The sequence below is a fragment of the Falco punctatus genome (assembly GCF_963210335.1).
Source record: "Falco punctatus genome assembly, chromosome: 14".
Lineage (NCBI taxonomy): Eukaryota > Metazoa > Chordata > Aves > Falconiformes > Falconidae > Falco > Falco punctatus.
In genome coordinates, this window is record NC_137594.1 from 2,318,134 (window position 1) to 2,332,371 (window position 14,238).

Here is a 14,238-nt window from a genome sequence, read left to right on the forward strand (position 1 = left end):
CATTTGCATGTGCCAGCCGGTGCCGCCTATGCAAAGCTGGGGGGGTGGCGGGGCGTGCGTGCAGCTGTGCACAGGGGCGGATTTTCCTCTGCTGCTCATGGGCCCTTGCCAGTGGGGCCATGACATTCATGCGCAAGAGGCTCCTCGAGAAAGGTCCCATAGGGAATGAGAGCAGTGCAGGCAGGGGCAGGAACGGGGACAAGCCCAGTGCTTCATGCTGGGAAGGGCAGGCAGGGCAGGCAGCCGGTGCATGCACGGTGTGTGATGCTGCCCAGACGCTGCGCAGTGTGCACACACTGCTGACTGGTGTAGGATACAAACGCTACCGAGACTCAGGTCCCACAGCTCAGGCAGTGCAAGAGCATGGCAAAGACCCCTGCCGTGGGCATGCAAAACCCGAGCTGGAGGTCGGGATGGCTGAGAGCAGGGGTGGAAGGGGATGGGTCAGGGTGCTGCAGTGGGGTGACATCGGGGAGCTTGGCTGTGGTCATTTACTGGCCATGCAATGGTCATGCAGTGGCCACGCAGCAGACACGTAGTGGCCATGCAACAGCCATGTGGTGCCAATACAGTGACCACACAGTGGTGGTGCATTGGTCATGCCAGGGCCATTCACTGGCCGTACAGAAGCCGTGCAGCGGTCCTGCAGCGGCGGTGCCACCCAACACTCAGGCAGCAGTTGTGCAACAGCCATGCAGCAGTGACTTGCTGCCTGGCAGAGCTGCCATGGTCCCCGGCGCCCAAGCACTGGGGAGCGAGCAAGGATGAGTAATACAACAACCATACGGGCGGCAAAGGCTCCGCACAGCAACTCGCAGAGGGAAGGCAGCTGCCAAACAGAGTAATTACGCAGAGAGGCAGGGCCTCGGCGCACAGGGAAATTAGCAGGGCTTGTGTTACCCGGCGCACAAGCTTCGTAGTAGGACTTGGGCGGGCAGGGGGGGATTTTTAGTGGTCCCCCCGCAGCTGGCACAGGGTGTGCAGGAAGGGCATGCCGGGGACCTGGCATGGGCAGGCAGCGCACTGAATGCATGGGTGCCGTGCACCGCTGTGGTGGGAGGGCCCTGCTGGCATTCCCGCGGTGCCAGTGCCACGCAGCTGCCCTAGGGAGCCCTGCCGAGGCCAAGTGGGGTGGGGGGCACCCCAAGGCCTGGCCAGGAGGGGCACATGGACCACTGAGGGCTGTGCCCACGGGGCTTGCAGCTGCTTGTGTGACTACTCCTGCTGCATACCCCAGCCCTCGGGCCTCTGGAGAGGGAAGCAACCACACTCCCAGCCCCCCACAGCCCCCCTCCAAACACCCCCACCTCACTCCAGCCTTTGCAAGTCGCAGTTCCAGCGCCTAGACTGTTCCCACGGCCCCAGACAAGCCCTGGCCCCATCCCCTCATAGTACCCACATCTCACGCAAACAACTCCTGGCCCCTTGCAGGCCCCCCCCGGACTTATGCAGCCCCCCCCCCGCAGCCCCCCTCCCCCAGCTTTGCAACCCTCAGTCTTCAGCACCGCCAACCCCTTGCAAACCCCAAGTGTTTTGCAAACCCCAGTCCCCTGCCGCCCCCAGGGCCCACGTACCCCCTGCACGGCTCTCTGGTCCCAGGCAGTCCTCAGCCCCTGTGCAGCCGCCAGTGTTGTGCAGCCCCTCCATGTCCCCGTGCAGCCCCCCCAGTGCCAGGCAGCCCCCCTGGTGCCAGGCAGCCCCCCATGTCTCCGTGCAGCCTCCCGGTGCCAGGTAGCCCCCCGTGTCCCCGTGCAGTCCCTCGGCACCATGACCCCCCCCATACCCCCGTGCAGCCCCCCGATGCCGTGCCCCCCGCCATGTCCCCGCGCAGCCCCGTGTCCCTGCGCAGCCGGCGCCCCCTCCCCGGGCCGCGCACCCCGGGGCCCCGCTCCGGTGGCGGCGGCGGCGGCGGGGCGCCCCCTGCCGGGCGCGGTGGAGGCGCCGTCTAAGGCAGCGGCGCGGGCGGGCGGCGCTCACTCCGGGGCGGGCGGGCGGCGCGGCGGCAGCGGCGGGCGCTGCGGGCGGCCCGGCCCGGCACGGAGCGCGGCCGCGGGCGCCCCATGGCCGCGACGCGGCGCCGGAGGATGCGCCGCCGGGCAGCGCGTAGGGGGTGAACCGGCCCCGCGGATTTACGGGCTTCTCCGCCCCCGCCCTCCCCCGCTTCTCCGGTGCCACCCCTCCGGGGGGGGGGAAGCGCCCCGACCCCCGGGCTGGCGGCCCCCGGTGGCCCCGGGCGCGGCGAGCGGCGGCGGGCAGGTGCCGGGGGCAGCCGCCGCCGCGGGGCCGCGCTCCGCCCGCGCCGGCCTTAACCGGGCCGGGGCCGCCGCCGCCGCCGCCGGGGGCCGCTGCCGGCTCTGCCCGCTCCTGCCGGCGCCGCCGGCCCCTGCCTTGGGACTTACCTCACGCCTCCGCCACACCTCAGGACGGTAAGTGCCGTCCGCGGGCGGGAGCGGGGACCGGGAGGCTCCCGGTTCCCGGCGGGGCTGCGGAGAAGGGCTGGGGGTGCTCTCGGTGCGCAGGGCACGGGGATGCTGCCGGTGCCCGGGGGATGCTCTCGGTGCGCAGGGCACGGGGATGCTGCCGGTGCCCGGGGGATGCTCTCGGTGCGCAGGGGACGGGGATGCTGCCTGTGCCCGGGGGATGCTCTCGGTGCGCAGGGGACGGGGATGCTGCCGGTGCCCGGGTGAGGCTGCCGGTGCGCAGGAGTCCGGGATGCTGCCGCTGCCCGGGGGGGCAGCGCCGTCCCCGAGCACGGCCACCCCCAGGGCGCGCAGCGGCGGAGCGGGGCAGGGCGAGCGGGCACCGGAGCCGCCGTCTGTCCGTGTGGCGGGCAGCGCCGGGAGCGGCTCCTCCAGCACAGGCGGGCCCGGAGCGGGGTTGCCGCCACCGGGGACCCCGCTCACGCAGGGGCGGCGGGATGTGCACCCCGCTCCCCGCCCCGCACCCGGCAGCCGCTTACCGAGAGCCAGGGTGGCCCAGCTACCCGGGGAACCTACGCGAGTGTGCGCTCCCCCCCGCACCTTCCCCGCAGCAAACCCTCCCCACTCGTGGCTCCCGACTTCTGCCCGGCAGGAGAAGTCGCTTTCATCCCTGCATCCCTCCTCCTCCTCCTCGGACCACCAACCCGCCGGCTCCACATCCTGCTCTGGCCGCCACCGATTCCAAGATGTAGCCACGTTTCGTGGCGAGGAGGAGCTGATCCACTCGGGCGAGTTTGAGGGAGGAAACCCAGGGCTGCTCGGTGAAGTTACAGCTGCGGCAACGTAATTCTGTGTTTACATGCAAGGACACAGGGGCCGTGCAGGGGACGCGCACCGTGTCCTGGCGTGTGCCGGGGAACAGGTTTTTGGATGCGGTTTTGGGAAGGAAGGTTGACTTGGGGAGCCTCCAGCTCTCCGCTCCAGCGCTGCCCTGCTTCTGATCCTCGCAGCCATTAATCACTGTCCAGCTCTTGCTTTCCCTTCAGAATTGCATTAAGCGGCGTTTGCTGGCACGCCTGGCTGCCCGCTCCGGCCTGCCTTGGGTAAGGGGATGCTGTCGGCGTAGCGATGGAGCGAGGCTGGCACCGTGGCTGGCACCACGCTCCTCCGTGGCTCCTCCGTGGCTCCTCCGTGGTGCTGGGGCCGGGGCACGGCCAGCTCTCCCCATCACTCCGCCGCGCAGCCCTCGCTGCTGGATGGTGCCTTCGGACACTGCAGAGCATTTCTCTGGTTAAACGCACCTTTTGTTGGATTTCCCCCCACCCCCCACCCCATTAGCCAAGAAAAACTTTGCAACTTTCCTTCGCTTTTGGAGAGGAGCTGCTGCTGCTGCTGGGTTTCATTTTGTTTTTTTAATTTGAGGTCACGTGCATGTTGACAGTGTCTTTGAATCTAAGCGATGGTCTCATCTCTAGCTTAGAGCTTTTGAGCTCTTCCCTCTGTTGTTTTCTCTCTGTTCAGGAACAAAGAGATTTTTCTGCCTTTAATTAAAAGGAATATTAATTCTCCGCTCCTTTGTCGAGCAACTTGAAGACACTCTGCAAACATCCGTCTGCTCGGCACCGCAGTGGGGTGAGCTCTGCTATGGTATGGGGCATGGAGATACGGGGGAACCATCCCAAAACCCCACAGCAAGCGCGGAGCAGCAGGCGGGGAGGATAGAATGCTGACAGCCCTGGTGCCCGCAGTCCTCGGGTGAGGAGCCCTGCGGGACCAAGCTGCCACCCAGGACAGGTGCTCGGTGCTTGGCTTTCCGGCGGCGTATAAGGCAGGTCCCCCGTGCAGAGCATTTCCACGCAGGGAGGAATTTTGAGTGTTGCTTTTGCTGTGGCTGGGAACACAAGTGGAGATGAACTTGGCTATGCAAAGGGGTTTTTCCCTGCCTGCTGCCTCCCAGCAGGCCTTGTCGGTGTCCACGCTGGCAGGTAAGGTTTTATCTGGTGATGGCCACGTCGGGTTTGTTTTGTTTGAAAAACATGTGACTGCAGATGTTGGCTTGTAGAGAGGGAAAGCCAAGATGCGTGGGGCTGAGAGGCTGCTCCCCTGTGGTGCTGGGTGCTGGCACGGGGTGGGTGCTGTGTTTGGGCAGGGTGGCACTGAGGCCTCATGTGGGTGCCAGATTTGCATCTTACATCTGGGACTTCCAGAGTGCAGGATGGAAAATACTGCGATGCTCAGCCCAGCTTTGAGCAGCCCCCCAGCCTCTGCCCGTCGCTGCGGCATGCTCAGCACCACCAGGTCAGGGGCAGCCCTGTGGGCACAGCTGGGGTGGGCTGCCCGCCGCCAGCATGCCGGTGAGGGGGCTCTGGCAGGTCCCACGCGGGGACACGGGCTGGCAGATCTCTGCTGATGTCCCCCATGTCCCTTCCCTGGATTTCTGCTACTGAGCATGGTTGTTTGCACGCATGGAAAACCCCAGGCAGGATCCGGGCAGCGTGGCTGCACAGCGTCCGGCTTTGCCATGGAAATGGGGTCTCGGCTCCACTCGCTGCCGGCAGCCGGCTTAAATCCCGGGCAGTCGGGAGGCAGCTCGGCTCTCTGACCATGGCCGTGCAGCATCCCCTGCCCCGCGGCTGCCTGGGGAAGGGGTGCAGGGTGCTGCGGGACCCCCCGGCAGGAGAAGCACCCCCTAAATGCCTGTTATTACATCTCCTAATGGGAGTCAGCGGATTGCCGGTGAGCCAACCAGGGCTGCCAGTGAGGCATGCACCAGTGCTGGCAGTGGGGCAGGGAGCTGACCCTCCCCAGGGGACACACACCAGCCTCTGCCACCGGCACCAGCACTGCTTCTGCCCCTGGCCAGACCAGCACAGCTGCAGTGTGCACAAGGTTTTGGGCAGATCATGGCCTGATCCTGCAAATGGAGCTGCCTGGGCCCTGGGAAGGAGCTGAGCTTGGTGCAAAGTTGGGCTTAAATGCTGCTGCTGGGGTCGAGGGGGCGTGAGTTGGATGCTGCAGCTCTGGCCAGTGCTTTCCAAGCTGGACCATGGGCAGGAGCTGGGTTTAGCTGTCCCACCAGGCTGGGGACAAGGGGGTTCCCCATGTGGGGACCCATCCTAGCAAGCTTTGTGCTGGCCCGTACGGGGTGAGTCCAGGCTGGTAGCACAGAGGAGAACCCTCCTGCCCGGGTGCCGCTGGTGTTAGTGCCATTGCCCAGTTCAGGATTTATTTTTAGATTTCCTGAAGCTTGTTTTCTGCCGTCCCTCCCAGCACGCTCAGGCTCCCCAGGGGCAACCCCACCTTGACAAGCCCGCAGCTTTCCTTCGGAAGATGCTGACCAATGTTTCCAGAAAACATCCAAGGGATTTCCTGTTTATTTTGCAAAATTCTCATTAATATTTTTTCTTGTGGTATTTGATTCAACCTCACATGGGCAAAATCGCCTTGAAATGTAGCCCGTGGGTAAAAAGTAGACAAAGAGTCGGTAATGCAGCAGCCCAAAGGCTGTGGGGATGCACGGCTGGATCCAGCACCACCATGAAGCCGTTACCATCCTGGTGGCTGTGGAGCAGGATCCGGCCCAGGTTCCCTGGGGAGCCAGCAGTGCCTCAGCATTCCCACGCTGCAGGGACCTTGCAGGGAGCTCCCCACCAGCGCTGGTGTCTGGAGCGGGATGTTTTCCCTTCCCCAGCCTCTCTCTGCCTCCAGAATGCCCCGAGTCCCCTGGCTGCTTGTGCCACTTGTCCCCACTCCAGCTATCCAGGCCACCTTTGGGGCTGAGCGTCCCTGTGCACATGGCTGGGTGGCTGCAAAAACTGGGGCGTTTTAGCCTGAACCTCTCCCTGCCTTCAAACAGCATTCGGCTCCGCAGCTGGGGCATCGGGCTGGTTTTGGGGTGCTCCTTTGGCAATGCATTGGTGGATCAGTTGCCCTTCCTGTGTGGCCACCACCATGATGCACCCACAGCCCTTCTTGCACCAAGGAAGTGGTTTGCAGCCAAGATGTGGGTGCTTTCCAGGTGGGGAGCAGCTTGGCCAGCGCTGCTGGTGGGGTCAGCCCCAGCCCTGTGCCGCCAGGCGTGCTGGGCTGGCCACAGCACTCAGTTTACTTATGGTGTTTAGTCAGTATATTTAATTTCCAGGAGTGTAAGGCAGCTGGGGAGCCGGGGGGGAGGTGTGTGCATGCCCACCTGCCCTTGCTGCCCCGGGAGCTGTTGGTGGGACAGGTCAGACGGTAGCACCAGGCGCAATGCTGCAGGCAGCATTTGCAGCAGATGCTGTGTCCTGGCTGGTGGGCTTGGCAGGGGTTGTTGACCATCCTGCCACTCCTCCAGCACCAGTGGGTTAGGGGACCCCCCCAGGCCAACCCTTTGCATGGGGGGACCCCAATTCCCAGCCCCTTTCTATGCTGGCTGGCCACGTTGCCGCCAGCCACTGTTGACTCACAAGCTCCAATGTCGAGTCCCAGGGCTGAGCCTGAGATGCTTTTACAGGCAAGGCTGAAATGCACAAAATGTTCGACTTGTAAAATATGTAGCGTGAGAAAATAGCCTTTTCTGCTTTCCTCCTCGCTGCTGCCGCTCCCCTGCCCCATCTGCTCGCTTGGAAAGCTTCCCACAGCTGGGGGGGCGAGGGGCTGATGGCGCCCGGGGTCCCTCGGCAATCGCCGCTGGCCCAGTTTGGGGACGGCATCCACCCCGTGCTGCTGTGTCTACATAGAGGCGTTGCCCCTCGGCAGCAGGAGAGCTCCTGGGGGCATCACGGCTGCCTCGAGGATGCTTTTGGTCCATGAGGATGTTGTCCGCATGAAGCCTCCTCCATCCTCCCCGTGCGCTTTGGTGTCCTGAGGTTTCTCTCCCCCAGGATACGTTTTGAGAGCAAACGCGGGGGCTGGTGCTGGGAAAGCCAGGCAGGCTGTGCAGCGGTCGCTGCCGACACAGGGGATGAGACGGGCAGCACTGGCGCATCCCACGGGGCCCAGGGTTTCCGAAACGGGGTGGTGCAGCACTTCTCGGGAGGGTGCCGGGAAATACCCCTGCGAGGCACCCGGCAGCACCCGGCTGGGCTGGCAGGGAGCCGCCACGCCGGAGCTGGCCACGAGCCACAGTTTTCACCAGCCACCTTAATCCATCATTATCTGGGCACATTTCGGATCCTTGCCAAGAGCAAGGTGGGAAGGGGGGGTTGTGAGCATGCTTTCCCTATTCCCCTGCCATCCTTTTTGCTGCCTGTGTGTAATTAACAGAGTAATTAAAAACAGGATGAGTTAATTGGTATTCATTTATGTGGCAGATGTTTTTAATTGAGATACGAAACAATTTACCTGTTTACATAAACAATAGCAAATGAAGGCTTGTAAAACAGAGAGGGCGCTTTTATTTTTTTGGCTTTGTTGTTGTTGTTGTTGTTTTGAGGAAAATCAAACCCATCTCCATCCTCCCCGGCCACGCCGGGGTGAGCGGGGAGCTGGCTGGCACTGCCAGTGCGGAGCTGAGGCAGCGGGTTTGGGTCCTTGGGCTTGAGAACTGGGGTTTGTGGGGCTTGGGGTGCACGGGGAAGCCTGGCTCCGGGTGGTGATGTCCCACAAGGAGCCATGCTGTCACTGCTGCGCTGAGGGAGCTGGAAAGGGGACTGGGCATCCAGGTCCCTGCTGGCAGCCGCTGCCCCGGAGCTGAGCGGGGAGCTTTGCCCATGGTGCATCCAGCAGCGCTGGACACCTGGGATGCTGGCCCGGTGCAGGCAGCGCGGCCGTGGGCTGCTCACGTGTCAGGGCTGTGGGGAAAGCAAAGCAAATCAGGATGTATCTGAGCATGGTGAAGCCTGCTTTGGTCCTGGTGTTGGATGGGTGGGAACATCCCAGCCCGGGCCAGCGGTGTGGAACCTGTCCCGTGGGCAAGGCAAGGATGGCAGGGACAAAGGCTGGCTCACCGACCAGCGCAAAGGGTTGTCACAGTGGTGCAAGGATGGTGGCAGGTCCTGCTCAACTGAGCAGCCAAACTAAATGGCAGGGGCAATGCCCAACCTTGTGGGCTGGTTGGCACGGCACGGCCACCCACGCTGGGCCAGGCAGCCACCACCCTGCCAGCTGGAGGAGCAGGGCAGAGCAGACTTGTGCCACTCGAGGCATGAGCATCCTTGCGAGGATCCCTGACTGCAGGCAGAGTGCAGGCAGGGCCTGGGTTCCTGCAGGGCTGGGCACGGCAGACACCTGAGCATGACGTGGCATTGCCAGCACTCCCCTGGTACCACCGGCGCTCCCCTGGCACCGTTGAGCACATCTGCATCCCACCATCCTTGCGGCAGCCTTTACCCGCGGCGAGAGCTCCCTGTGGTGGAGCTCCCCATGCTGACACACGGGCCAACACCTCCCTGGGCCCGGAGCTGGCCAAAGCTGGGTTTATTTACATCTTGTGCCGAGGATTTAATTAATTGGATTTCCTTTTAAATGGCTTCATTTGCACTGACGAGTGCTGGGGTTTGGATAGCTCCTTGCTAGCCTGGCTCCCCAAAATATGTATATGGAACACCCTGGCAATGGGTGCCCAGGAGTGCCAGGGGTGCGCAGCATCCCTTCAGCATCCCACAGCCACTCTCTTGCTCTCTCCCCCTCCACATGCAGCTGGGGATGAGCCACCTCCAAGCTGCCTGCTGTCACCTACCCCATCATCCCGGTGAGGGGATCAGGATGGGTGCAGGGTGCACGTGGCCAGTGCTGCTGCCTGGCTGCCGGTGCTGCACGCTTCCCTAACGTGCTCCAGCTGGGACAGCTCGGTCCTTCGCCATCTTATCGGGGAGTTGTTCTTGGCCCGGTGGCAGCAGCAGCTGAGGAGCAGGAATGCTTGCTTGCCTTTGTTTCAGAGGCAGCCTGGCTTAAGAGACGTCACCTCCAGCATCTGGATTTCATTTGTGGCCATTTGGAGAGCATGAAGGATGCTGGTCTTTTAATTCCCTTTTAACCCCTTCCTCACATGGGAAGCTTCGTCTGGCCTGGGAGAGGAGGGCTGCAGGAAGCCAGAGCTTTCCAATGGCCACAGCCAGGGCAGCTCCCTGCCCTCACCATCACCCTCCCTGGGGAGGTGGTGAGGAGAGCAGCCAGCCTGGGTGCTGGCTGTCATGGGGCTCACTCTGGGGCTGGCACAGCTCTATCACCTCCTCCAGCTACTCCCTGGACAGGCACCCCAGGCTGGGGCACAGCCTACAGCAGCGGGACGGGCTCCCCGGGGCCCTGGGAAGCAGCAGGCAGCATGCTGGGCTGGCTGCTGGCCCCCATTCCTCAGGCTGCAGGGTGCCATGCACTGGTGCCTGCTGGTGTGCACAGCTATAGGATGCCATGTGGTGGTGCCTACTGGAGGGCTCAGCTGCACAGTGCTGTGCATTGTTGCCCCTTGGTGTGCCTGCCTGTGTGATGCTGCGCGTCGGTGCCCACTGGTGTGCCCGGCTGTGTGATGCTGGGTGTTGGTGCCTGCCAGTGTGCACAGCTGTGTGGTGCTACGTGTTGGTCCTGCCAGCGTGCGCAGTTGCACCATGCCACATGCACAGCCGTACAGTGCCATGCATTGGTGCTTTCCAGCACCCAACACTGCCCGCTGGGGAGCACACAGCCGAGCAGACCCCCGGCCCCAGCTCTGGCGAGAGGCAGGGGACCAGCTAACATCAATGCACAAGCCAGGGCAAGCAATTCAGGGCTTGTCGGTGCCCAGCGGGGTCACAAACCCTAACCCCTGTGGCACCACCGGGGCAGCACAGCGCTGGGTGCCATGGGCAAGCCGGGGCCAAGCCAGGCTTGATCAGCTGGTAGCATCCACGCTGGTGTGTCATCACCCCTGTGGGGACCGCTGGTGTGTCATCACCCCTGTGGGGACCGTGCCCGGACCAGTATGCAGGGGGTTAAACCCTCTGGTGTGACAAATGGGGGTCTCAGGGTCGTGCGGGGGTGTGCGAGAGGTCCGGCATCCACTGGCCCCGGGAGGCAGGGTGGGGGACACCCACTCCTGCCAGCCAAGGAGAAAATACTAATCCTTTTATTTTTATATTATTACTTATTCATCTGGGCTGCACAGGCCTAATGGAAACCAGATGGAGGAAAACAGACACAGCCCCGAGCGGCTGGGACAAATTACCCCAAAGAAAGAAAAAAAAAAAAGAGAGACAGAAGAAAAAAAAACATTCCAGCAGAGTTTGAGTCATGTTGGGGAATTATTGTTTGGAGGCACTGCCAGAGGGCTGCCCCCCAAAACCCCTTTCGCCCACCACCGAGCTTGTCCCATCCTGCAGAGGACCTGGGCTGGTGCCCCGGTCTGGCTGGATCCCACGGCCGTCCCAGGCTTTGGGCACTGAGAAATCCCATCGGGTTTGAGCCATCCCTCATCCCCGTGCCCACATGGTGGTGTTTGCATTGCAGACATTGGGGAAAATTTATGACTTAGAGAAAAAAAAAAAGAAGGAAAAGACAAGAGAAAACACAGCCAGGCCCCGTTTCCCTGGGTGCTTGCTCAGCTTCATGGAAACTTTCGTCTCAATGGGAAGCTGTGGAAAAGATGTGTCGGTGCCAGAATGAGTGTGTCCAAGTTTTCCCCTTGGCATGGGCATGTGTACGGAGTCAGGACACTGAGGGGGACAAGGATGGGGGTGAGGATGCAGGCAGGGATGGGGATACAGGGAGGGATGGTGTCAGGGATGCAGGCAGGGATGCAGACAGGGACAGTGCCACAGGCAGGGATGGGGACACAGGCAGGGACCATGCCGGGGATGCAGGCAGGGGGGAACATCTTGCAAGCTGCAGCCTCCTCCCTCCTTGCAAGCAGCAGCAGAGCCCAACCCACGGGCGCAGCCCCTCCGCACTGGGAGCTGCACAGGCTGGTGCAGGTGCACTTACCTGGGCAAGCTGCCACGCTGTTCCCAAGCTGCTGTGGCTTGTCCCCATGCCCGGTGGCTGTTGCGTGGAGAGCCAGGGCCTGCACATGGGTGGCTGCAGTGTTGCAGACGTGAAGAGCATGTTGCAATGCCTCGCTGCACCGTGCTCTCTATGCGATGCCAGCCAGCACCCGGCAATGCAAACCTGGGTTCAGAGGGGGCAAGAAGGGCGACGGGGTGGCAGTGGTGCCCATGCAGAGCCCTGCATCACGGGGAGGTGCTGGCCCTGCCTGCTGCGGGCGGAAGCTGGCAAGCAGTGGCAATGCAGGCCGTGCTTTGCCGAGCTGGGTAGCAGGCGATGCCTGGGGGATGCTGAGCCCAGGAGGGATCATGTGGACACCTGGCAGATCAAGGTGCTGCGGCTGCGCAGATGCAGCCACCCAGTCTGTGTCGTGCTCTGTGCACGCTCATGGCTGGTCGTCTGCCGTCGGCACTGGATCCTGCTCCTCTGATTGATAGGAGAAGCCTGGAAGTCTGGAGGAGCCTTGCCCAGAGATGGGCATTTCCATGAAAATGAAAATATATGTTTTTCAAAACATACCATTTATTTTGGCAGGCCTGCAAGGAAACAGTTGTTTTATGGGGAGGGATGCTGCTTGGTCTTGGGGTTTCTCCTATGGCTGCAGTGGGAGAAGGGAACAAGGAAAGAGATACTGGAGTGTGCACATCCAGGCGGCTGCAGGATTACGGTGTGCTATGGGCAGGGAGGGATGCTCCCCTGTGCTGGAGCTGTCTGGAGGATGCTGTTGGGACCATGATGGTGACTGCCCAAGATTTTGGCCCTTGTCACTGGCTCTCCCATCTCCTGGTCCTCTGTGCATGGCATCAGCTATGGCATAAGCCCCGATAACATCTTGCTCAGGATGAGGCCCCGGTTTTATTTAGCCTGGACAATGTGCTCTTGCAGGGTTCAATTAATCTCACAACAGTTGTGGCGGATTAAGCATGCATATTAGATTAGTGTTTACCAGCCTTGCCTGGTGGGAAGCGTGCTGGGGCGCAGCGGGGACCCCGGGGCCGGGGGGCAGCCGTGGTGGCTGCTTCCTTCTTTGGCTGGGGCCGACGGCAGCAGCGGCATGGGCTCCGGGTGCCCTGACAGATCACTGCAGCTGCCCGCACTTGCGGCCACCCATCACCGCCAGCACAGCAGCCGTGGGGCCGAAAGCTTGCACCGGGGCTGCCACCACCATCTACAGGGGACAGCGCTGGCATGGTTCCCCTGGGGATGCTGCCACTGCCTGCTCTTTGGGGTTGTCAGTGCAGGGCACTGGGAGGGAGGCAGCAATGCCTGCAGGGAGCCCAGCACGGTGATGGCAGGGAGCCCTGCGCTCCCCCCTTTGCAGGATCTGGCACCTCGCAGGGCTCCTTGGGGCTGCAGGGGGACAGCACGTGGGTGCTGTCATCGCTGCTGCCACCGAGCACCAGCCGTAAGGAACCCACGATTTACTGCCTGTGCATAATCCCTGCCTGGGATTACGGCAGCCCCGCGCAGAGCTGCTGGGGACAGCAAGGGGTTAGTGGGCTGCCAGGGACTCTCCAGACGAGGGCAGGTACCTGCTGGCAGGAGGGTGCTGGTATGTGACAGCGGTAGCTTTGCAGGGACACACACGCTACGCTGTCTGTGTGCTGGGCTGGGCTGTGCCCTGTGTGGGGCAGAGTGATGTCCTGCCCTGTCCCCACCACCCTGCATCCATGCCAGGCCCCGGGCACCGTCCCCAGTGTTATGTGGCTGCACGTGAGGTCGGTCACCATCCCTACTGTCCTGTAGGCATACAGGACACCAGCCACTGTCCCCGCTGCCTGAGCTCTGCCCAGGGTGAGGGCTGCTGCCGTCCTGCTGGGGAGCAGAGACATCCAGGCCAGCCCGAGGGTCCCAAGGGTCCCCTCTGCCCCCAGCCCAACCACCGCTGGGAGGGGAAGGTGGCACTGCCCGGCAGACCCTGCTCACCGTCCCATGCCCTCTCCCTGCAGATAACGCGGAGACGCGGGCCGCCACCATGCCCGACTCGCCAGCCGACGTGAAGACACAGTCCAGGTCCACGCCGCCCAGCATGCCTCCGCCGCCGCCAGCTGTCACCCAGGGAGCCACACGCCATCCCTCCTTCACAGCAAACACCAGTGAGTACTGGGCAGGGATGGGGATGGGGAAGGGATGCCAGGCAGGGAGGCTGCCCAGCTCCGTTCGCCTCCAGGTCACACGCTGCACCCGGGACCAGCAGCGTCCTCAGACCCTGGCACGGTGCTCGGTGCTGGCTGTGCTGTGGGGTGCCATTACCCAGCCTTGCGCTGGAGAAGGTCTTTGGGCTGCACATCCCAAAGCCCCAGCTCATGCGTGTGGCTGCAGGGAGCACCATGGCACTGCCCGTCACCAGCAGTGCCCTGCAGGGTGCTTGGGGATGGGGACATCCTGGTCTCCTGCCACACGGTCACTGAACAGTGGCACAGAGCAGTGCGTGGCCCCAGGTGCTCTCACCCGCAGCAAGGCAACTGGAGGATGCTGTGGGCTGGGGGAGTCCCCGCGAGTCAGAGCTGGCCCCGTTGCAGGTCCTGGGCATGTGGGGACCCAGCTGCCCATGCGTGTGGCACGCAGCTGTGGCAGGGCGGTGCCACAGACCTCCTTCCCCAGCCCAGGCCATGGTGCTGATGGCATCAGAGGACTCGGTGGGGACTCGAGGTCCGAGTCCTCAGCCTCTGTAGCATCACTGAACTGGGGGAGCCCCAACATGCTGGCTGCACCAGTGGCACATGGGCTCACTCCACACCTGCAGGGCTTGCACCAGGGATCGGTCCCTGTGCCGGTGTCACCGACGTGGCACATGGCCAGGCAAGGCGCACGCGGGGCAGGGGCCAAGGCTGGTCTCCCCAGCAGGAGTGGCAGCGGCCATTGTGAGCGGTGGCTCCAGCTC

The 14,238-nt window shown here is 63.0% G+C and overlaps 1 protein-coding gene across 5 annotated transcripts in view; it reads left to right on the forward strand.

Moving 5' to 3' along the window:
* Positions 1–14,238, forward strand: part of CBFA2T3 (CBFA2/RUNX1 partner transcriptional co-repressor 3) — a 30,241-nt gene that overhangs the window by 7,813 nt on the left and 8,190 nt on the right. For 3 of the 5 annotated variants that reach the window (XM_080364887.1, XM_080364886.1, XM_080364888.1), the window contains exon 2: positions 13,304–13,450. In XM_080364887.1, coding sequence (XP_080221013.1) covers positions 13,330–13,450 — 121 coding nt within the window. In that variant the 5' untranslated portion in view covers positions 13,304–13,329. Of the gene's footprint in view, positions 1–2,112; positions 2,427–13,303; positions 13,451–14,238 lie in introns of those variants that run through there. The other 2 variants (XM_080364889.1, XM_080364890.1) reach the window with 1 other exon arrangement.